General features: G+C 41.4%; 1 protein-coding gene across 1 annotated transcript; it reads left to right on the top strand.

The window, feature by feature from the left end:
* The first annotated feature begins 200 nt into the window (after positions 1 to 200).
* LOC127573264 (ras-related protein Rab-39B) lies at positions 201 to 25,267 on the top strand. Its single transcript, XM_052021312.1, has 2 exons — positions 201 to 1,445; positions 20,526 to 25,267. The coding sequence occupies exons 1-2, from the start codon at positions 1,231 to 1,233 to the stop codon at positions 20,950 to 20,952; spliced, it is 642 nt and encodes a 213-aa protein (XP_051877272.1). The 5' UTR covers positions 201 to 1,230; the 3' UTR covers positions 20,953 to 25,267.

The following is a 25,267-nucleotide window of genomic DNA, read 5'->3' as shown; positions in this document are numbered from 1 at the left end:
TGCTGCGGAGTAGGAGGAGGCTGCCTGTGTTGTACATGGTGCTGATGTTGCAGTGATTTCATCAGCTTTCGCCCAGAGCTGCAGCCTGCTCACGGCACCTTGGGGGCCCCTGCATCAGTGAGCGGCAGCGGGAGGAGAGGCTGCAAAGCCACCCCCGGGGACAGCTCGGCAGCAGCTTCCACCCACCCCCAGCTCGGCCTGATCGCCATTAGATTGCTCCATATTTTAAAGCTGTTTTTCTTCCCCAGCCTTTGCGGCTTCCGCAGCGAAGGAAGGACGCTGGCGGCGTTGCAACTAACCCCAGAGTAAGCTCTTCGCTGCATCTCATTTTATTTTTTTGTTTGCATATAAGCAAAATTCTGCATTTTTTGCGGGGTTCGTTTGCAATCTGTTTTTCCCCATCTATTGATTGATTTTTTTTTAAACCGCCTAGAAAATCTACATTTCTGCGTTTGGTTTTAGCAATAGCATTTGCAATAAGACCTCCTGTCTGCGGCAGGTGGCTCTTTTCCTGCGTCTCCCCCACTGTTTGTGTGGGGAGCGATGGCAGCGACCTTGGAAGGCACAAGGAGCCATTATTTAGAGCGTGGGATCTTCGCCAGGATTTAACCAGAGCCGGCGTGGGTGCACGGGCATAGGTCCCTGTCGCCACTGAAGCGGCCCGTGCAAGTGCAATTCCTCTCTTTTGTTTGAATCTCCCTGAACCGTCCCTCTTCCTCCATGATTCTAACAGCTCGCCATTGCTTGAATGCCTTTCTCCTGGTCGATATTGAGGAAGGTTTAAAGATGGAGTAACATCATTGGTGTGACAGAGAGAGAGAGAAGCAAATACATCACACCAGTAAACAACATCTATTTCAGAGGATCCTGATCTGGGCTGAGGGAAAGTGCTGGAACAATCAAGGATATTCATCTGGCGATGTGAGGAAACTGAGGGAGGAACGGATTGATTCTTGGACTGAAACGTCCTTTTGTGTCTGCAAGTACTGTTTTTAAGCCCTGTTCATGATGATCTGCTTGTAAAGAATAGAAATTGGCCCAGTTTCTGCTGTCACTACAGCCCCACTGCAGGGCCGGAAGATCTCTGATTTTTGTTTGTTAGGTGTATAGTTGCTGTGAGGCCAACCTCAGTGACTCGAGTGTACCTGTGATTACAGTCTACATACTTGCATCTTCTTGGATTGAGTTGTTTATCCAGTTTGACCAGAGGTAATCCCAATATTAGTGAAGATGGAGGCTATTTGGGTGTACCAGTTCAGACTGATAGTCATTGGGGACTCCACAGTGGGAAAGTCGTGCCTGATCCGTCGTTTCACAGAGGGCCGCTTTGCCCAAGTGTCGGACCCCACAGTTGGGGTTGATTTCTTCTCGAGGTTGGTGGAGATTGAGCCAGGAAAGCGGATTAAGCTTCAGATCTGGGATACAGCAGGCCAGGAGAGATTCAGGTAAGTCTTAAACATCTCTGTTAGCCCATAATACTATGTGGAGAAAATCAGTGTGGTTGGCAGTTTGTCATTGTTGTGCCCTGTTTCATTGTCTTATGCTTCACAACTGCTGGCAGTAAACACTTGGTGCAGAAGCCTCTTTGGTGTGATATCATGATTTCCATTCCCATGACGCCATGAATGAAGGCTGCTCTCTGCTGATCAAAGTTTCCATTCACTAGGTCACTGAAGTCACACTTCAGAGCTGCACGTTTCAAGCTCTTTTGTCTGAGAGATCCCAACAGATATTGACACGTTACCAGATCTCTCCAAATATTGATGTTAGCAGCATCCATGACAAATATTGAGACATTCCCAGCATCCCCTGCAAAATATTCCCAGTATCCCCCACAAATATTGACCCTTTACTAACATTTCCAGCCTTATTTCTTCAAAGCTATTGAAAAACAATTGTTGCTCACATTGCAAAAGACATTCTTTGTTAGGCTACAGTGACAAATAATTTAAGCTAACAAAAGTGTTATGGAAATAATATAAAATTCTTACATTTGTGTGTGTGTGGTGTATCTGTTCCCAGATAAGATAAATCTGATGATCTTGTGGAGCTCAAGAATGGAGGACTCAATTTTTTTAAACTATGTGTGAAAAGTGTTGCTTGAATATTCTAAGTTGTACACTTCTTTGGATGCTAAGTAGGATGTACAGTCCACCATTTCTATTCATAATGCCACATAAGGGAGAATTCCACACAAAATGTCTGCTGCTGGCTGTCTTTAAATATAAAAGCAGGTGACTGAGGCATTATAGTAAAAGTACACCCAGTGCTGTATTAATGAATACCTTTGTAAGGGAACAATCGATTTTGAGCAATGCTGATGGTTTTGTGGCTAAACAGAAATGCAGATAATTAAATAGCATGTGGAATACGATGGTGGTGAATGACCTGCTGGCAGCCTGGCACTCAACAGAATCATGTTGGTTTACACTGTAAGGTTTTGAGTACAGAAGCAACGATGAATTTCTATGCTTGTATGGGACCTTGATGAGACTATACCTGGAGTATTCTGGGCAATTTTGGTCTCTGTACCTAAGGAAGGAAGGTTAACCAGACTTATTCCTCAGATGGCCTGACTGTTGTACGAGGAGAGATTGGGTCACTAGGAATCTAGAACCAGGGGTCACTGTCTTGGTTTCATGTGGGATAGACATTTAGGAGCAAGATGAGGAGAGAGTGGTGAACCTGTGCAATTCTCTACCACAGAGATCAAAATGCAGGAAATGATTAAACATAGAACATTACAGCATAGTACAAGCCCTTCAGCTCACGATGTTGTGCTGACATTTTATCCTGCTCTAGGATCTATCTAACCCTTCCCTCCCACATAGCCCTCCATTTTTCCATCATTCATGTGGCTATCTAAGAGACTCTTAAATGTCCCCAGTGTATCTGCCTCCACTACCTCTGCCAGCAGTGTGCTCTATGCATCCACCACTCTTTGTTTTTAAAAAAGTTTACCTCTGACATCCCCCTTATACCTTCCTCCAATCACCTTAAAATTATGCCCCCTTGTGTTTGCCATTTTCACCCTGGGAAAAAGTCTCTGACTGTCCACTTGATTTATGACTCTTATCTTGTACACCTCTATCAAGTCACCTCCCATCTTCCTTTGCTGCAAAGGGAAAAGCCCTTGCTCACTCAACCTATCCTCATAAGACATGCTCTCCAATCCAGGCAGCATCCTGGCAAATCTCCTCTGCACCCTCTCTAAAACTTCCACATCCTTCTATGACATGGACCCCAAGATCCCTGTGTTCCTCCACACTGTTAAGAGTCCTGCCAATAACCTTGTATTCTGCCTTCAAATTTGATCTTCCAAAGTGTATCACTTCACACTTTTCCATGTTGAACTCCATCTGCCACTTCTCAGCCCAGCATCCTATCAATGTCCTGTTGTAACCTACAGCAACATTCCTCACTATTCACAACACCACTAACCTTCATGTCATCAGCAAACTTACTAACCCACCCTTCCACATCCTCATCCAAGTCATTTATAAAAATCACAAAGAGCAGGGGTCCCAGAACAAAGCCCTGTGGAACACCACTGGTCACCGACCTCCAGGCAGAATACGCTCCATCTACAACTACCTTCTACGGGTGAGCCAATTCTGAATCCACACTGCTAAGTTTCCCTCGATCCCATGACTTTCTGAATGAGCCTTCCATGAGGAACCTCATCAAACACCTTACTAAAATCCATACACACCACGTCCACTGCTCTACCTTCATCAATGTGCTTTGTCACATCCTCAAAGAATTCAATCAGGCTCGTGAGGCACGACCTGCCCCTCACAGAGCTACGCTGACTGTCTCTAATCAGCCTATGCTTCTCCAAATGCCCTTAAATCCTGTCTCTAAGAATCTCCTCCAGTAATTTGCCCACTACTGAAGTAAGACTCACTGGTCTGTAATTCCCAGGGTTATCCGTACTCCCTTTCTTAAACAAAGGAACAACATTTGCCACCCCTCCAATCATCTGGCACTACTCCTGTGGCCAGTGAGGACGCAAAGATCGTCGCCAAAGGCGCCGTAATCTCTTCCCTCGCTTCCCGTAATAACTTCGGATATATCCTGTCTTGCCCCGGTGACTTATCTATCCTAATGTTTTTCAAAAGTTCCAGGACATCCTCTTTCCTCATGTCGACATGCCCTAGTGATTCAGCCTGTTGTACGCCATCCTCACAAGCATCAAGGTCTCTCTCACTGAATCAAAGTATTCATTAAGGACCTCCCTTATCTCTTCCAACTCCAGGCAGATGTTTCCTCTTTCATCCCTGATCGGTCCTACCCTCACTCTAGTCATCCTGTTATTCTTCACATACATGTGGAACGCCTTGGGGTTTTCCTTGATCCTACTCACCAAGGCCTTCTCGTGTCCCCTTCCAGCTCTCCTAAGTCCACTCTTAAGGTCCCTCCTGGCTACCTTATAACTCTCCAGGGCCCTGACTGATCCTTGCACTCTAAACCTTAGGTAAACTTTTTTCTTCCTCTTGACAAGGTATTCTATGTCTCTTGCCAACCACGGTTCCTTCACTCTACCATCCTTACCCTGCCTCAATGGGCCAAACCTATCCAGAACCCCATGCAAGTACTCCCTAAACAACCTCCACATTTCCACTGTGACTTCTGCAAGAACATTTATTCCCAATTTATGCTCCCAAGTTCCTGCCTAATAGTATCATAATTCCCCCTCCCCCAATTAAATACCTTCCCATGTTGTCTGCTCCTATCTCTCTCCAAGGCTATGGTAAAGGTTAAGGAGTTATGGTCACTGTCTCCAAAATGCTCTCTCAACAAGAGATCTGAAACCTGATCAGGCTCATTGCCTAGTACCAGGTCCAGTGCGGCCTCTCCTCTGGTCGGCCTGTCGACATACTGTGTCAGGAATCCTTCCTGGACACACTGAACAAACTCTGCCCCATCTATCCCCTTTACACTAAGGAGGTGCCAATCAATATTAGGGAAGTTGAAATCACGCATGATAACGACCCTGTTATTTTTGCACCTCTCCAAAATCTGCCTCCCAGTCTGCTCCTCGGTGTCTTTGCTGCTATTGGGTGGTGTGTAGGATACTCCCAATAGAGTGATCGCTCCCTTCCTCTTTCTGACTTCTACCCACACTGACTCAGTAGACGATCCCTCCAGGACATCTTCCCTTTCTACGGCTGCGATACTGTCCCTGATCAGCAAAGCTACTACCCCACCTCTCTTACCTCTGTCCTTGTCCCTTTTGAAACATCTAAACACTGGAATATCCAGCAGCCATTCCTGCCCTTGTGACAGCTAAGTCTCTGTGATGGCCACAGCGTTGTAGTTCCATGTATTTACTCGTGCTCTAAGTTCATCAGCCTTGTTCCTGATGCTTCTCGCATTAAAGTAGACACATTTCAGCCCATCCAACTGACTGCAATTTTGCCCTTTCAACTGCCTATCCTTCCTCACAGTCTTTCTACACACTGCATCTATTTGTACACTAAATGCACCAACCTCTAACCTATCACTCGGGTTCCCATCCCCCTGCCAAACTAGTTTAAACCCTCCCCAACAGCTCTAGCAAATCTGCCCGCAAGAATATTGGTCCCCTCTCCAGTTCAGGTGTAACCCGTCCCTTTTGTACAGGTCGTACCTTCCCCATAAGAGATCCCAATGATTCACAAATCTGAAACCCTGCCTGCTGCACAAACTCCTCAGCCATGCATTCATCTGCCAAATCAACCTATTCTTACCCTCATTGGTGCGTGGCACAGGCAGCAATCCAGAGATTACTACCTTTGAGGTCCTGCTTTTCAGCTTCCTACCTAACTCCCTATATTCCCTCTTCAGGATCTCATCTCTTTTCCTACCTACGTCACTGGTACCAATATGTACCAGGACCTCTGGCTGTTCACCCTCCCCCTTCAGAATGCTGTGGACACGACCCAAGACGTACCTGACCCTGGCACCTGGAAGGCAACATACCATCCGGGAGTCTCTTTCACGTTCACAGAATCTTCTGTCTGCCTCCCTTACTGTTGAATCCCCTATCATTACCACTCCTCTTCTCCCCCCTTCCCTTCTGCGCCACACAACCAGGCTCAGACAATTAGGTAAATCAATAGATTTCTAGACAAAAATGACCTCTAGAGGTATGAGGAAAGAGCAGGAATATGAAGTTGAGAAAGAGGACTATATTAAATGGAGGAGGAGACTCAAAGAGCCAAATACACTTGCTCCTATTTTTCTAGGTTTCTAAAATGATAGATTAAATTCTACAAACAGGCCTGGGCATCAACAGAAGCGATATGATGTGATCAGCACAATGTGGCATATTGACTCCAGCAGCACATTCCAGGATTATCAGACAAAATCTCAAACTGAACCACATAAGGAGTTTTGTGGATTGTAACGCAAATCTTGGTTGGTGAAAGAGGTCTTGAAGGAGTGCCTGAAAGTGAACAGATAGATTCATGGATAGAATTCTAGAGCTTAAGCATCGTGGTTGATGAAGAGGGAAAGAAAAGCAGTAATGCACAAGAGGTCAGAATTGAAGGAGGGCAGTTTATTTCAGAGGCTGCAGCAAGTTGCAGAGGTGTTGATCTGCAGTTGACTGTCCTGGCAGTAGTGCCTGCTACACAGCAGAGCCTTTTCAATCCTACTGTCCTTTGAATTGCGATCAGCAGTCCTTCCCTACGGTGCCATGTTCTTCTCGTCAATGTGCCTAGGAGGCCATGTTCTGGCCCTTGTATGTGCTGATGATGCCTGTGTTAAAGATACAAACTCCAAAACCTGTTTCTCAATTTGGCAAAGTTGACATTTGAATTTCTTATTGCGAAACGTGGGAATAAAAATCTCCTCACTGAGTTCTACATTGCACAATTTATGAACACAGCAGAATGTTTTGTAACCTACCTCATAAATCTTAATGCAGGGAATGCTGCTACTCTGATGAATTTCATTAAAAAAAAATCAAATGAATTATTTTTATCATATTTTGATATCTCATGGAGGTTTACATACAGATTTGTTTCAGCAAAGTTTTCAATAGCAGCATATGTTTTTTTGACATTGTTAATCTATTCAATATTTTACTGGAGTTAACGGTCCTGCTTTTTGTCTAGAACATGCCAAATATACATCTCTGTGTACTCCACTGCAGATTTAAAATCCCTAAGGCATATTACAGCCTACAAACAAAAATAAGGCCTACTTGGTGGCAACACTTGGCAGAAAGAGAGACATCCTTTCAGTTGATTAAAGCCACATTTGACATGACAATAGATAGTGAGGTGCACTTTGCTGCACTCTATCTCTATGTGAGAGAGGTAAGTGTTGTTTCAGGCTATGTTGACAATATTAACGGAAAGACGCGGAATAAAGGTTGGCGCTCTGCCATCATTCAGAGTCATCAGCTTGTTAGCTGCGCAAGCAGAAATCAGACTGAAAATAAATCTTTGGAGGCCCTACTTGATTGAGTAAATTAATATTAGTTACAGGTTCCAAGAAGCTGTTCTGCATCGGTCATTGACCTATAAATAAATTTCTTAAGCTTCTGCTGGCGGTTATGGCAATAACTGCTGGACAGCGATCCCACCCACTGTGGGAAGGCTATGGAGGGATTTAAACATGCAAAGACATTTAAATTTGAGGTATTGTAGCCTGGGAATTAGGAGTGATGGTAAACAGGCCTTGGTACAATTTAGGATACAGACATCAGGGATTTGGGTAAACTAAAGCACATGAAAGGGGGAAGATGAGAGGTTAACGAAGAGTATTAGACAAATCAAACAGGAAGCAAGGGGTCAGCTGCAGAGGGATGGCGAAGACAATGACCGGTGGAACCCAGCAGTTTTGGTGTTGGAAAGGATGTGGGCCAGGAAACTCAGTTCAGGACCAGATAGGAGGCTGTGTTTGAAAACGTGCTGGTTCCACTTGTGAAGAGAGCTTGAGATGGGAAAGGTACAAATAGACAGGGAATAGACTTTATGTTAGGGATGAAAGACAATGACCTTGGTGTTCTCAATATTCAATTGGAGGAAATGTATGCTCTTCCAAAACCAGATGACAAACTATGTGGTACATTAGGTGTACTAGAGGAGTTAAGAGGGGTGATGGTAAGGAAGAACTGAGTAGGGTCAGCATAGCTGGACAATCTGTTGTGTTTTTGGATGCTGCTGCCATAAGGTCACTTGCAGACGAGAAAGAGGAAAGGTATCTTTGGGGGACTCGGGTTACTCCATCATTCAATTAGATCAAGGCTAATCTGCATTTATCTAACATATCCTTTGACACCCTGACCTACGAAACACCTGTTATGTCAGTTTTGTGTGTCCTCTTGTCCTGATTTTTACTATCCTTTGTGAAAATGTGCTTCCTGATTTTCCTCCTGAACAGTCCAGCAACAATTATAAGATCATGTTCCATTGTTCTTGATTCTCCCAGTAGAGGAAATAGTACCTCAGCATCTACTGTTTAAAATGATTTTAACATTTTTAAATACCTCAATCAGACCACTTTCTATCTTCTTTCACAGAAGTGACACACAGGTTAACACACACAGCATCAATAGTACCAACTAACATCCCACACTGGCTGGTGCAGTTTAGGGAGGAAATGGCTATTCTGTACTACTGCAAATTTACTGGGAATAAATGTGGATAGTAAGGTTTTCCTTTTTTTTTAAATAAAAGGGGGAAACAGGCCATGTTTAAGCAATCCATCCTTACAAATTCACCCTGTCATTGTCTAAATGAGGTATGCCTAAATGTTTGTACAGCGAGCTATTTTTAGGTCAAAACACAAGACCCTGGTTAAATTGTCAACAATTTTATGTGCCTGATGCACCAGGCCATTGAGGCTATTAGGCAGGAATAGTGACGTCAAACAGCGTACAATTTTGTTGTTAACACTTGCATATAATTCTACTGCAGATGCATATAACATGCTGATGCTACAGGGCACAATCCCCAAAGAAGGTCTTAACTAAAGGAATGAAGCTTGCATCAGCCTTCACTGTTTGGGTCACTACCAGAGAGGGTGAGGAGTGCATCTACATTGAAGAAGGTGCCCCCTTTTCTCAAAGAAATTTTGCAAGGGAGAAAAGGTCGAGATCAAATAATCCTTATCTCACTGATCACCTTCCCCCTCCACAACCCACTACTCAACCATCTGCACTCTCCATCACAGAAAATAATTGAATGTCTGCAATGCCTTGGGTCCTGTACACAATAGAACACCAAGTCTAGAAGTTATTCAGTGGATCAAGTCAAGAGTTAGTCAGCCCCAACACTAAACCAAAATCACTTTATAAGACAATGTCCAAAACTGAATGCAGTATTCCAGGTGCATCTGACCAAGGCTGTATACAACCCAAGTGACAACTTCTTACTTTTGGTCTTCCAGATCCCTGGAGATAAAGTCCATTCTTCCGGTGGCTTTTTTGATTACATCTTGGACCTATATATTAACTTCTTATATGCTTCATGAGTTAAACTCAAATTTCTTGATTCTCCACAGTTCTCATTTTTTCACCATTTGATCTCTCAAAATTGAACTTTGTTACGCTGTAGGTCTGGCTACTCAGTTAATCTGAAAAATATCCCTTTTCAACTTAGTGCCATCTGCAAATTTGAGTACATTATTCTTGGTTTTGTCACCCCAAGTCATTAATAAAAGTGAGAGGCTGAAGCCATAGGAAAGATCTTTGCAGATTTTGCCAGAGTATGTACTCTTTATCCCCTCTCTCATCTCCTATCTCTCTACCAGTTCCTACATCAAAATGAAAAGGATTCGACATGCTGTCGTTTTTGCTAATGATCTTTTACAGAATACCTTTTGGAAGTCCTTGTTCATAACCTCTGTAGACATGACACTATTAGTGACTGTTTAACAGAATTTGGCTCGGTTAGTTATACGTGACTTATTCCATACAAAGCCATACTGGCTCTCCTGATCAGCTCATATTTGCTCACGTGCTCAGTCAGGCTACTGTATCTCTGATGACAGATTCTAGTAGGTTTTCCACAACAGACAGGCCTACACTTATAGAACATAGAACAGTATAGCACAGTATGGCCCTTCAGCCCTTTATGTTGTGCCAAACTATATGAACACCTCCTCCATGATCAATCTAACCCTTCCCTCCTGCACAGCCCATAACCCTCAATTTTTCTTACTTTCATGTGCCTAACTAAGAGCCTTTTAAATGTTCCTATTGATTCAGCCTCTACAACCACCCCCAGCATTCCAGCCACCCACCACTCTCTGTGTAAAGAACCTAACTCTGACATCTACTACCACCCTCTGCCTTCTATGGGCAAGCCAATTCCGAATCCATGCAGATAAGTCTCCATGGATCCCATGCTTCATGACTTTTTGGATGAGCCTACCATGTGGAACCTTGTCAAACGCTTTACTAAAGTCCATATACACCACATCCACCGCTCTACCTTCATCAATTTGTTTTGTCACCTCCTCGAAAACCTCGAAAAGAGGCACGACCTGCCCCTCAAAGCCATGCTGACTATCCCTAACAAAACCATGCTTCTCCAAATGCTTGTAAATCCTGTCCCTAAGAATCCTCTCCAATAGCTTGCCCACCACTGATGTAAGATTCATTGGTCTATAATTCCCAGGATTATCCCCAGTACCTTTCTTGAACAGGGGAATAATGTCACCCATCCTCCAATCCTCTGGTACCATTCCTGTGGCCAGGGAAGATGCAAATATCATTGTCAGTGCCCCAGAAGTCCCTTCCCTGGGGTATATCCCGTCCAGTCCTGGGGACTTTATCCTAATGTTTTTCAGAAGCTCCAACACTACCTCTTTCTTAACCTCAACGTGCTCCAGCTCATTAGCCTGTTCTACACTGACCTCACATTCATCAAAATCCCTCTCCCTAGTGAAAACTGAAGCAAAGTATTCATTAAGGACTCCTCTGCCTCCAGGCACATGTTTCCCCCTTTATCCCTGAGTGGTCCTACCCTCATTCTAGTCATCCTCCTGTTCCTTGCGTACAGGTAGAACACCTTGGGGTTTTCCTCAATTCTACTCACAAAGGCCTCTCCCTTCTTAAGGTCCTTCCTGGCTACCTTATAATTCTCGAGAGCCCTGCCTGGTTTTTGCTTCCTAAACCTTAAGTATGCTTTCTTCTTCCTTTTGACTAAATATTTCACCTCTCTTGTCAACCATGGTTCCTTTATCCCACCATCCTCTCCCTGTCTTAGTAGGGCAAGCCTATCCAGAACCCCATGCAAGTGTTCCCTAAACAGCCTCCACATTTCTTCTGTGCATTTCCTGAGAACATCTGTTCCCAATTTAGACTCCTAAGATCCTGCCTAATACTGTCATAATACCCCCAATTAAAAACTTTCCCATATTGTCTGCTCCTATCCCTGTCCATGTCTGTGTGAAAGTTCCACTATCTCTGAAAGGCTCGCCCACTGAGAGGTCTATCATCTGAACAGGTTAATTGCCTAGTACTAGATCCATTTTGGCCTCTCCTTTAGTCAGCCTGTCCACATACTGTATTGGTTTATTATCGTCACTTGTACTGAGATACAGTGAAAAGCTTGTCTTACAAACCGATCGAACAGGTCAATTCATTACACAGTGCAGATATGTTGAGTTAGTACAGAGTGCATTGATGTAGTACAGGTAAAAACAATAACAGTAGAGTAATCAGGAATCCTTCTTGAACACACCTAACAAATTCTGCCCCATCTAAACCTTTTGCACTGAGGAGGTGCCAATCAATATTAGGGAAGTTGAAGTCTCCCATGATAACAACCCTGTTATTTTTGCACCTTTCCAAAATCTGTTTACTTATCTGCTCCTCAGTGTCCTGGGGGCTGGTTGGGGGGGGGGGGGCTTGTAGAACACTGCCAATAGAGTAATCGCTCCCTTCCTGTTTCTAACTTCCACCCACACTGACTCAGTAGACGATCCCTCCATGATGTCCTCCCTTTCTGCAGCGTGATACTATCCCTGATTAGCAAAGTCACTCTACCACCCCCCTCCCTTTTTACCTCCTTCTCTATCCCTTTTAAAACATCTAAACCCCAGAACATCAAGCAGCCAATCCTGCCCTTGCGACAGCCAAGTCTCTGTAATGGCCACAACATTGTAATTCCACATACTGATCCATGGTCTGAGTTCATCACCCTTATTCTTAATACTTCTTGCATTAAAGTAAAGACATTTCAACCCATCCAACTGACTGCATTTATGACCTATCCACTGTCTGTTCTTCCTCACAGTCTCTCTGCGTAATGCATCTACCTTTACACCAGCTGCTCCATCATCTGACCTAACATTCTGGTTCCCATTCCCCTGTCAAACTAGTTTAAACCCTTCCCAACAGCTCTAGCAAACCTGCCCACAGGGACATTGGTCCCTCTTGAGTTCGGGTGTAACCTGTCCCTTTTGTACAGGTTTATACCTTCCCCAGAAGAGATCCCAGTGATCCACAAATATGAAACCCTGCCCTCTGCACCAACTCATCAGCCATGCATTCATCTACCATATCTTCCTATTCTTACCCTCATTGGTGCATGGCACAGGCAACAATCCAGAGATTACCACCCTTGAGGTCCTGCTTTTCAGCTTCCTTCCTAACTCCCTATATTCCCTATTCAGGACCTCATCCCTTTTCCTATCTCTGTCGTTGGTACCAATGTGTACCACGACTTCTGGCTGCTCTCCCTCCCCTTTAAGAATGCTGTGGACTCGATCCGAGACATCTCTGACCTGGCACTTGGGAGGCAACATACCATCTGGGAGTCTCGTTCTCGTCCTCAGAATCTCCTATCTGTTCCCCTAACTAATGAATCCCCTATCATTACTGCACCCTTCCCCCTTCCCCCTCTGTGCCATAGAGTCAGACTCGGTGCCAGAGACTTGGCCACAGTGGTTTTCCCTTGGTAGGTCATTCCCCCCCACAACATTATCCAAAATGATATACTTGTTATTGAGGGGAATGGCCACATGGGGACCCTGCACTGACTGTCTATTCCCTTTCCCTCCCCTGATGGTGACCCAGCTACCTGCATCCTGCAACCTCGGTGTAACTGCCTCCCTAAGTTACCCTTGGCTCCTGTAAAATGAAACTTGCCAGCGATGAGACTTGCTCTCCAAACTGCTTCCCACTCTCACTCCTGTAAAATTGGACTTCTCTCTCACCCTTCTCAAATAATGAAGTTAGTTTAGTACATTTCCAATGAAATGTCATAATTACAAAAATGAAAGAGTTGAAAATTAGACCAGCACTTGTGTAATTTTCCTATCTACTTCTTTTAATCTCTGAGATGGAAAGTATCAATTACTGGAGATTTACCACCTGTTCTGACTTTCAATATTTTGTCTTTCTATCTCTGGTATTTTCCTCTTGGTCTCTGCAAGTGCTGCAGACTGCCTGAAGTTCTTCAGTGTGGCTTGGTAGATCCTTTACCATGAAACATTAGAGCTGTATGCCTGGACTTGTTTTTATATTCATTTTTCATGATGCAGCCACTGCTGCCAAGGTTGGCATTTATTGCCCAATCCTAATTATCCTTGATTAGCTTAATGAGGAAACCAAGATGGATCATCCACTCAGATTCTGGCTGAAGCTGATTACAGATATTTGTCTTTTGCACTCACATATTGGGCCCCACCATAGTTGAGGATGGGAATGTTTTTGGAGCTGCTTTCATCCATTAGCTGAAAAGCAGAAAAAATAACCTGGGGATGGTGGAAACGTGAAAATGCCGGAAGTACTCAGCAGGTCAGGCAACATCAATGATAGAGAAACAGAATTAATGTTTCAGGTTGTTGATAGTTTATCAGAGCTCCCATTAGCTGTTTAATTATCCAGCAGCCCAGCGCGATTCATATCTAGATGTGGCAGGACTGTAGAACTTTGACTAATCCATTGGTTGTTGTATTACTTAGCTTTGTCTATTGTATGTTGCTTATCATGCAAGTAATCCTATATTAAGGCCTTTACCAGGTTAGTACCTCACTTTGAGGTATGCCTTGTGCTGCCAGTAGAGCACCAGTTATGGAGTCAATGGAGGGGAGGATGGTTTGCATGACGGACTGGGCTGTGTTCACAACTCTCTGCCATTTTTTGTGGTCTTTGGCTGAATAGCTGCTGTACCAGGCTGTGATGCATCCGGATAGGATGCGTTCTACGGTGCATCTATAAAAATTGGTAAGAGTCATTGGGGACATGCTGAATTTCCTTAGCCTCTGAGGAAGTAGAGGCGTTGGTGTACTTTCTTGGCCATAGTGTCTGCGTGGCTGGACCAGGACAAATTGTTGGTGATATTTACACCTAGGAACTTGAAGCTCTCAACCATCTCCACCTCAGCACCACTGATACAGACAGGAGCATGTACTCCATCCTGCTTCCTGAAGTCAGTGACCAGCTCCTTCATTTTGCTGACATTGAGGGAAAGGTTGTTGTCGCGATACCATACCACTAGGCTTTCTGTCTCTTTCCTGTACTTTGTGTTGTCCTTGTTTGAGATCCAGCCCACTACAGTGGTGTCATCTGCAAACTTGTAGATGGAGTTAGAGCAGAATTTGGCCACACAGTCATCAGTTGTGGAGGTCGCTCTCTAGACACTCGTGGATCTTATGTTTGCCCTGTTTACCTTTTGCCAAATTGCTTATTCCAATCTAATAACCGGAGAAAGCCACATTGACAAGGTAATCTGGCCAAAGATGTGAGTCAGTAACTCAAGTTCTACCTTATGTAAGTGGCCGAATTAACTTGTCCTTGCATTTCCCTTCCTTAACTTCCATCCCACCCCTTAATCTTTTAAAATGGTCCTTAAGACATATGCCTTTGACCAAGTTCATATGGCTTGGTGTTAATTTCAGTTTGATAATGCTCTCTTTTACTACATTAAAGATATTATAAACACAATTTGTTTTTCTGATTAAAATTGATGATGATGGCTTGATTACTGCAGGGAAAATGCACTGCTAGTACATCAGTCTAAAGTGCACAGCAAAAGACATGGGCATGGTTGTGCTTTCGGTAAATGGTTGAATAGTAAAATGAGTGCAAGGCATACTTTGTTACTATATCAAGCTTGCAGTCAAGTTCTGTATGTAAAGTAATGCAACATTATGAAGTAAAATGCATTTGACAATATTTTGAAACCTGTAACTTTTGCATTTGATTGCTGTTTTTGTTTGCTACTTGTGCATTTGATGCTACTTTTATAGCATAAAAGCAGAATGGGACTCCATCACTCCCCAGAAGGACGACAATTATGTCCAGATCTCATGGAGTAGAGGTTCCAGAGCTGTGTTTCAAAATGGTTTCTTATCAAAGACTTTGTATGTTTAGTTTCAAAGCTTGAAGTGTTTCTTGGAAGTGTTTTATCTGAGAGTTTTCTATTATTTTTAAGATTAATTTTAACATATCTCAAAATGTCGTGTTCTCCTCAACCATGAATAATAATAAGACATACAGGCTCATGTGATCAGCAAGCACCAGGATGCATTTTAACATATTGTGGCGACTCACCGTCTAGTCGGGCGAACTGGCTCGGCAGTCGGGTTGCGCGGTGTCGGAGCGACGAGGCCCAAGATGGCGGCGGGCCTCGTCTTTCCGAGCGACGGGGAGAACCCGCGCACGGGAAAGTCCTGATGACGTAGGACTTAGGTCATTGCCGGTTGTTTTGGGCGGGAACATTCTCCCTTAAAGGGCCCGCGCAAGGCGGGAAAATAAACCAGTTCTGTTTGGCAATCCTCTGAGTAGAGTCTTGTTTTATTCCGCGGTAGCAACCGCTACAATATTTACATTTCACCTCCACCCAGTGGCCATGATTAACTGCTTCTGTTTGCTGTGGGTCAGCTCATTGCCAGTTGTAGAACTCCGCCAGTTACAACATAAAGCTAGCTCTCTTCATGATAGTACTATATAGTCAGTAAATGTGCATCAGTAGCAGTAAGCCTGACAACAGCTGATTCTTTTTTTTTATTGATTTTATGTGCTGTGGGCATCACTGGTAAGGTCAGTATGTATTGTCCATCCTTAATTTGACATTAAGATGTTTGTCATGAGCTGCCTTCTTGAACCATCACAGAATTATTATGTAAGTACTTTGCCAGTACTGTTGGCAGGGAGTTCTAGAATTTAGACCAAACAACTATTAAGGAATGGTGTTAATTAATCTGAATACATTTGGGAAACACCAGGGACAGTTACCATGGATTTGCTAAAAGAAGGTCATGTCTGATGTATATCCTTGTTAGCAGTAGGGGTAGTAAATTTGACATAGTCTGCATTGTTGATGGAAGACGTGTGACAAAATCCTACATGGGAGACTGATCTGAAACGCTTATGCTCAGTGTAATAAGGGAAGCACCTTGTTCCTGATAGATTTATGCTCCATAAATTTTAAGCTTTCCAAAAATACATTGTAAATTTTAAGATTGGCATTATTGTGAAGGTACTTTTGCTTTGATAGTTAAATCCACAGGCAAATCATATTTTAAAAACAAATCCAAACAAGATGTTATGGACCACAGTCTACAAGGCTACAGACCAAGAACTAGGATGTGAGAATAGCCCATACAGCTCCTTCTTTGCCCAGATGGAGAATGATGACCTGTAAGCTACCTCCTATGCAGGAATTTTTTGAGGCTTCTTAATTGGATATTATGTGACCTGGAGAGAAACTTGTGTATACTGGCATTCCCATATGATCCTATGGGAGGTGCTGTTCGAGATGCCTTTGTGTGTTGCTGCGTGTATTTTGTATGTAGTCTATTCTGTATCCACAGTGTGCCAGTGGTAGGGGGACTGAATGTTTCAGATTGTGGTTGGGTACCAATCATGTAATCTGCTGTCTCCAGGCTTGTTTCTGGAGCTCCACATTCAGCCAGTTAAAGAGTATTTCATTGCTATCCTGTCATGTCTTCTAGATGGTAGAAAGGCTTTGGGCAGTTAGGGGGTGGGTTACTCTGCAGTGTATCTGTTTTTTTACCTGTCTTTTAGCCACAGCATTTAAATTGTTAGAGAATGCATTGCCATTTGGTGCAGAGGATGCTTTGAGCTAATTAATAATGTAACCCTCAGATATATCCATTTTATTGCTTAAAGCTTCACTTTAAGAGTTGGGTGCAGTACTACATGCTTACAAATTGTGGCTGTGGAGCTTCATTAACTCTCTTTTTAGTCTGCTATTTCTTTCCTCCTGTGGAGCTTTTGCCATGTCTTTAGATGTGCTTTCACTTTTTTTATAATCTGGATCAATGTTTGTGGCCTTGTTTTCTAATGGCCAGCTCCATAGGTTTTCCAAAGTATTTCAAAAGAGCTGCCTTTGAGAGCAGGAGGGAAGGGTTGGCTTTCAGGTTGATGACGTCTCGTGATGTTGAGGGTTGGTGGAAGGTCCTGCCTGGGGAGGCAGCTCTATTTCTTTCTCTGCAGATGCTGCCTGGCCTCCTTTTAATTCACAATTCCAGCAACTGCTGTGTTCTGTTTCCACAGTTCCAGCAGGTTGTTTTCTTCTGTTCTTTGTCCTTCCTCTAATTATACTTCCTTCAGCCAGATCAGCTACCATTACCCTCTCTCAGACTTGCATTTATCTGTCTTCTCTTGCTATTCACCTAATCACAGACCTTCCCTTTGTTTTCTCCACCCTTCACACCTCTGTAAATTTAAACATGTTTTTTTAAAAAACTTTCCCAAGTTCGAAGAAAGAACATTTCGGGTCAATGACAATCTTTGCTTCTCTTTTCACACTTGCTGCTGACCTACTGAGTATTTCTGGTATTTTGTTATTTCAAACCTTTCCAACAGTTCCCACTATAAAAATGCATGTCTGTGTTCTCTCCATTAATGCCTTTTACAACCTTGATATCCCAAAATGTTTTACAGGTGGTGATGTATTTTTTTTGAAATGTTGGATAGCGCTCATCCATCCTGAAGTTAGCTCCTTGCTTTTATGCTAGCTTGCACACTTCTATTGATTTATAACAATCTGAATGTGTAAATTCCAATGAGGTCTGGTTGTTTAGGTCTTGCACATGTGTGTGCAAAACGGAGGGGCTGATTTTCCACTGCACTGGAATTCTGTAATTGGCTGCATAAATGGTAAAATGCTCTTATTTTTAATGAAGTATCCAACTGACAATATCTTTCTAAAGTTAATGAGAAAGCACTATTTTTAATTTAACATTCAATATTTTCTTTCTTTTTCAGTCTTTTTATTAGTTTCTAAATTACTACAGATTAATATATAACATCGATGATTGTACATGTAATACAAAGAGATCAATCATGGCATAGATAATCATAAAGAATAATAAACTATATTAAAAAAATCTTTAGATCTCACAGTAGATGAATATAATATAAAAGAAAGAAAAAGATTTGTGTACATAAGAAAAAAAATCTCCAAATCAATAAAAAAAAATTAAATAATAAACCAAACTAAAAAGAAAATTCTCAATAGAAACAGAGCAATATTATGTCATCAACTCCATTCCTCTAAATTGAAAAGGGATCTATATCATATGAAAATATTGAATAAATGGACTCCAAATATCTTCAAATTTAAGTGAAGGATCAACAGTACCAATCCTAATTTTTTCCAAGTTTAAACATGATATATTTTGAGAGCAGTATTTTTAAAAAGGAGCAGTATATCCTCCTGTGAGCAATGCTCTAGGGGGGCACCACCTCGCAGTGCATTGAGTAAATTTTTACTGTCTATATCCCAAGCATAGAAAGATGTTTTTTATCTGTCATATGGGTTAATTAGGGTCCTGGTCTGTAGAATGTGAAGGGGCTTGTTATATGTTTTTCTATTTATACCAGCTTGTATCGCATTCTCACTGCTGAACGTAAATGCACAACCCAGTATGGTACTGAAAGATTGCTGGAGAGGTCTTTGTTTCACTGCTGTTTACACCATTCTACACAGCCTGCATGTGTGTTCTGATGATGGCTAAATTATCCTGCATGCAGCAGACAATGATGAAGCACAGTCCTCTTCAGAGTATTTATAGGGGCACAACTGAATGATCCAGACAACGGAGTCTAGTTGGCACACTTCACTAAACTCCCAGTGGCCCCAGGGTTGTGATTGAAGTTGTACTCTCTCCAGGATTCTGTGCTAGAATGAACAGCCAAGACTGGAAGTGATGGTACTGGGTAACCTCACAGGCTCTGCATTAGTAACTTGCCATCATGTGTATAAGGAAGTAACTTCTGACACCATTGTCTGCCTTTTTCTTGAGTTCTATCTTCAGGTTGCTCTCATTCATCTGTTCAGTTGTTGAGCACGTTAGTGTAGCGGTTAGCGTAACACTATTACAGCACCAGCGACCCGGGTTCAATTCCAACCACTGTCTTTAAGGAGTTTGTACATCCTCCCTGTGACTGTTTGGTTTTCTCCGGGTGCTCTGGTTTCTTCCCACATTCCAAAGATGTATGGTTAGAAAGTCGTGGGCATGTTATGTTGGCGCCAGAAGTGTGGCGACACTTGCGGGCTGCCCCCAGAACATTCTACGCAAAAGATATATTTCACGATGTGTTTCGATGTACATGTGACTAATAAATAAATCTCATCTTATCTGAACAATTGGTACTACTACATTAGCATTTTAGTTCTCCTATTCACCCTATTAGATCCTCACCTTTTGTTAATCACCTTGTGCTGGCAGTAACAAGTTCATAATTTCTCCCATTGTCATTGAATTCATTCTTTTCTGCTTGTTTCAGCCTAATCCTTTGTATTGTGCCTACAGATTTTAAAGCTTATCAATGAAGCAAAAGCTCCATCTCTCATTTAACATAAAACATCTCATTTCTGGTTATTGTTAATCCTGCACAATTATTTTTACGGTGCAATACAAATACACAAATTCGTGATACACCTCTGAATCTTGTATCTTAAACACTTAAGCCTCATCTGGCCATTTATCTTCTTGCCATTATTTTATTTGTCCATCTTTATCATACAGTGAGCCAGCAGATAAGAGGAATGACAGTACAGTAACACAGCTGTAGAAATTCGTGGCAATTGCAAATGTCTCTGAGTTAAAAGCTGGAACACCAATTTCCTTTTAGTATAAACAGTTAACTCAGTGGAATAATTAGATTAATAATACAGAATTCATGTTGGTCAGAAACATCTGAAAGGGTACTGTAAACCTTTTATAAATTGTGTAAACCTTTGGAATTTGTTTTCATTTCAGATATTGATTTTAATGGAGTGAAAATGCTTAATTTTTTCCCCCCATTCAAAATTATGGGATGGTGCAAAAATCTATTTTCAGTTGTAAGAATTAGCTACCTTAGTTTTTCTCAGGAGATTAAATAAGGCAGTAAAGTTCATGAGGTAGCAGATTGTCTTTTTAAAGATGTTTTTTTTTCTCAGTTTAATGTATGCAAAAGGCAGATAAAGATCTCTATTTATTTTCTTCTCTACCAAAAAAAAACAATATTTTCAATATATGATAGTTTTTTTTAATATAAATGAATGAATCTTGAGATTATATTTAAGCTCTTTTCAAACTTTTTCTCTCCAATCTTTTAGGTCTATAACTCGTGCGTACTACAGGAATTCAGTGGGAGGACTTCTCTTATTCGATATTACCAACCGTAGATCCTTCCAAAATGTCCATGAGTGGTTGGAAGAGGCCAAAGTTCACGTCCAGCCATTCCAGATCGTTTTTGTGCTGGTCGGCCATAAATGTGACCTGGCAGCCCAGCGGCAAGTATCCAAGGAAGAGGCAGAAAAGCTTGCTGCTGCTTACCGGATGAAATACATTGAGACATCTGCAAGAGATTCCATCAACGTTGAACAGGCCTTCACTGACCTGACAAGGGATATTTATGAACTTGTGAGGAGGGGCGACATTGTGATGCAAGAGGGTTGGGAAGGAGTGAAGAGTGGTTTTGTTCCAAATGTGGTCCACTCATCAGAGGAAGCTGTCAAATCAGGCAGGAGATGCCTCTGCTAATTAAAGAGTGGAAACATTTAAATTGGATAAGTTCCTTTGCACGTAGAGACTGTACCAAATAAATACTTTGGCCTTTTTAAGTTTGTATTACAAATAATTCACTATTTCCACACTGTGGACATCTTGATCTCTGTTTGTGAATAATGGGGCCCCAAGTTGCCAGTCAGTTACCCTATTTATCTTGCTAATGCTGATGAACAATTTACCTACACTTTGTACCTCAGGGAAGAGGGAACAAGGGTGAGCCAATTTACTTCTGAAAATTACTTAAAAGCACCTGCGAATGGGTCAGACCAACATTTACATCTTACTCTTTTTTTTACCAAAAAAGGTAGTAAGGCAGTTAAAGAACCTGAACTGCTACATCGATTTGATCTGCCTGTGCTTATTCCTGGTACAGGTGAAGACCCTCAATGTAACCTACCTATTTTTGATCCACTGGTCTGTAAAGTGAGTTGCCCATGACTTCATTGGAAAAGATCCCAATAATAAAGAAACAAAATACATAGGAATTTATTCTGCCCAAGATCTGTTTAAAATAAAAATTATAGAGGTAATATCATCTGTAGAAATATGTTATTAGGTTACAACTTTAAGAGCTTGTTTCTTTCCCTGTTTTCCTCCTTCTCTTTCTTTATGACTAGAGTTGCTTGCTGATGTATAGTGCAACATTATATTTGCCTCATTCACTTTCACCTGCTTATTGGACTCTGGGTCTGGTCATCAGTATTGAACCCAATTCTGCCCACATGCTTCTCCAATAAGATATATTGGCTGGCAAATGAGGAAAAGGAACCCTGCCATTTTTCCCTGTATACTCAGAAGAGACAAAAGCCAATGACCTGATACAGACTGGATCCTTCATGATCGATATGGCTCATTGAAACATATTGGCTCATGAATTATCTACAATTTCAATGATGAGTTCTTGCTCATAGTAATAAGAAAAAGAAAAAAGGGGAAAGGCAAAAAAATTAAGATCAATAATAATATTTAGTGTGAATGAATAGTGAACATTTTGGAACTGCAAAATTAAGAAGGCCTTTACTAGCCTCCTATGTGTAGTGACTGTACAAACAGATAAAGAGATATTTGTAAATCAGTAAGTTGACTATATGCTGTATATGATAGATCAGTGCTATTGAATGATTCATTACCTTGCTGAATAAATGGTTAATCCATCTAGTCCTTTACCTGGTGAGTAAACAGGAACTATATTCAAGTACTTGAAAAGTGACTCTAATGAATAAACAAACTCAATAGTTAGTCAGAAACTTATCCTACTGTATAAAAAGCAAAGTGTAGCTAAAAAAATACATCCTTTAGCTGAACAATATTGGATCATTAAAGTTACATTGTAAATAGACCCCAGGCTGAGACATTTGGAAGACTGGAGAGTGCATTTAGATAGTAGGAGACTAGTCGCTTCATACAGTTGTGCAGCAAATAACTTTCACTTCCTAAACAAATAAGACTTCTACTCAATGAGTAACTGCTGAACAAAGCAAGTTATTCTTATCCTGCTGAATGCATAATTCCAGATTGGAGCATAATTTTTATTCAGCTGAAAAATCTGCAATGCAGTTATATCCAAACCATGTGACCCAGATGTTGATTCCTCATCTAGTGAGCAAACTGGGGTTCCAATGCAATTTCATAGCAAGTGCTTGAACAAGCTAGTGATGAACATTTCTCAAGATTTTGTATTGTTTTGAGAACATATTGTCGCTTTAAAGTATAACTTGATGCCTCAAAGGTTTCCGAATTTACTGAACCAGAGATCCTGAAAATATGTTTCCTGTTTCTTGCATTTTTGATTTTCTACTATACATTTTACACAATTGCCAGAAATCAAAATGAGCTCTAACTTGTGCTGTATCAGAGGGAGACCTCCCCTATTCATTCAAGAAACAGATTGCATTTATAAAGCACCTTATCACATCTCAGAACATTCCAAAACATTTAACCATTCTATTTATTTAAAAGTACAGCCTCTGTTGTACTGGGAAATATTTTTCCAGAAAATTTCCACAAGCTACGAATGAATTAAATGTGGGAAACCCCCACACTATGGCCATTCAGGTAACAGAAATTCACCCTTACAGACGTCACAAATCACTACCCAAAAAATTTGAGATACGGAATATGCTCTCACAGAACTTGTGGAAAAATAAGTAAATAAACAAAACTGACTTTTTTTCAACTCGCGTTTCTTCCTGCAAGTGCAGGTGATGTGACTTCGTGTATGGAAAATTGCAATAAGGACTGTTTTCTAGGAACTACCCCTCCCTCCCCCATTACATCAGGGTCATCTGTAACCAATCTATCTATTTTTAATGAAGGAATTATGTAGGCCTGGACATACAGAATGTTTCCACCTCCAAAGTTAATGATCTGCAATGACTTGATGCATCATTAAAGACAGATATACCTTTCAACTTAGGTGACTTATTTTCAAAATACAGATATGAGTGCCAATTAAGTAGTAGGAATAGATTATACTTACTTATCCCTGAGGCACAAATATTTAATTTTTGAACTGTTCTAAATAAACTTCTTTGTGGATGTGCCCTACAGTTTTCATTACACCATGTGAGGTAAATTAAGATATTCTTACAGGGTGTGACTCTGATGACTCTGAGGCTGGAGACACTGAGGTAACAGACTGACATCCAAAACAACACTCACCAGAAGACTTAGCCAAGATAATGTTCCTGTCCACAGCAGAGTTTCAAGACACAACTTCTGATACAGAGGCGAGAGTTTTTCCACTGAGCCAAGCCAAGACTATTTTTCAGTATCCTAATTAAGTGGGTTTTCATTAACACTGCTGTAATTAAACAAGCATTCCAAATGTTGACATGTTCTGCATGTACACATACTTCCAGATATCTGACTTAAATGGTAGTTTTATACGCTTTGCTTGAATACCTTGCTTTAATTAAGCTGATGCTCTGGATTTACTTTAAACTGCTTCATCTAATATTTTATGTGGCTCTTTATAAGTAGTGAAAACCCAAATGTGGTGGAATTCTTTATAGTGTAACCATGCAGAAAGAACTGCAGCCTAAAATTAGTGATTAAAAGATAAGTGGTCTAACACATTAGTTTTATTGAGAATGTAAGTGAAGGTTGAAGTTTTAGTAATGGAGAATACCACCAGGGCTGAAAAAATGGGAAAAAGAAACTCTGGCAAAAAGGAAGATGTTAGTTTAGATCTGGTTAAGCAGTCAATTTTGACACAAAGGAAATCCGAGGACAGCAAAGTGAAAGTTCAATGTCAGAGGTGACCCTTTGCTAACCAATGATTTCCCTTTCATTAGTAAATGGTGAAGCAGGCTCATTGAAGACACTGTAAGACAGGGTGACCTTTTTGGTACAAGTCTGCACTTCGAGATAAGCATTTTGATGTTAGAGGGCGCAGTGCAGGATCATTATCTGAAGATTAAAGTTTAGCAGAAAGGAGAAAATAGAAGTTCATAATTCCATTGTAGATTGGCGATAGCAATTGTAAATAAGTGGTTCACAAGTTTACAGCATAGAGGGAGACTGGCGCATCAAATCCATGCCAGCCAAAATAATTCTATTCAGCCTAATCCTGCGTTCCATTTCTTTGTCCACTATGTAAGTTATGGTATAGCAAGAGTTTATCCAAGTATTCTTTAAATGTGAAGAGAGTTTCTGCTTCTAACTCATTGCTTGGAGACCTCCACCCTCTGGGCAAAACAGAAAAATCCTCCATTTCACTCTAATCCTTGCAATGGTTACTTTGTATCTTGATTACTTTGTATCTTGGTTACTGACCTCTCTGCTAAGGGAAATAGGCCTTTTTTTTAATCTACCCAATCTAGGCCACTTATGATTTTATATACCTCAGTTAAATCTTTCCTCAGTCACTTCTGTTCCAAAGAAAATAATCCTAGCCTAGCCAATCTCTCCAACTGAAATTTCTCCAGCCTCAGAGCTGCTCCCTGCAAGGATATCTTCAATCAACTCCACACAAGTGGTGTAATGGAAAACGTAAGGCACATTAACGGAGATGCTCTGCAAGGAAGTTTATTTAGAATATGTCAAAAATTAAATACCAATCCCTCAGGTGTGTAAGAAGTATAATCTATTCCTACTATTTTATTATCACATATCCATTTTGTGAAAAATAAGTGAAAAGTGACTAACTTTTAAATTAAAAGTTATCCTTAAAGCCTGAGAAACCAATTCTTTTATTGCTTTCTTTCACTTGCCTCTCACGCCCATCAATTACTCACTTTTAATGCTTGATAAAAAGGCTCAAGTGTGAAGCCAAAGGGGCATTAGT

This window comes from Pristis pectinata, chromosome 8 (assembly GCF_009764475.1).
Source record: "Pristis pectinata isolate sPriPec2 chromosome 8, sPriPec2.1.pri, whole genome shotgun sequence".
In the NCBI taxonomy this organism is placed as follows: domain Eukaryota; kingdom Metazoa; phylum Chordata; class Chondrichthyes; order Rhinopristiformes; family Pristidae; genus Pristis; species Pristis pectinata.
This window is presented reverse-complemented; position numbering and strand designations above follow the sequence as displayed.

Bases quoted from the DNA above. Each gene is read 5' to 3' on its own strand.
- LOC127573264 (XM_052021312.1), top strand. From the start codon at position 1,231: ATGGAGGCTATTTGGGTGTACCAGTTCAGACTGATAGTCATTGGGGAC. The intron at 1,446-20,525 runs GTAAGTCTTAAA...CCAATCTTTTAG, and splicing joins GCAGGCCAGGAGAGATTCAG to GTCTATAACTCGTGCGTACT.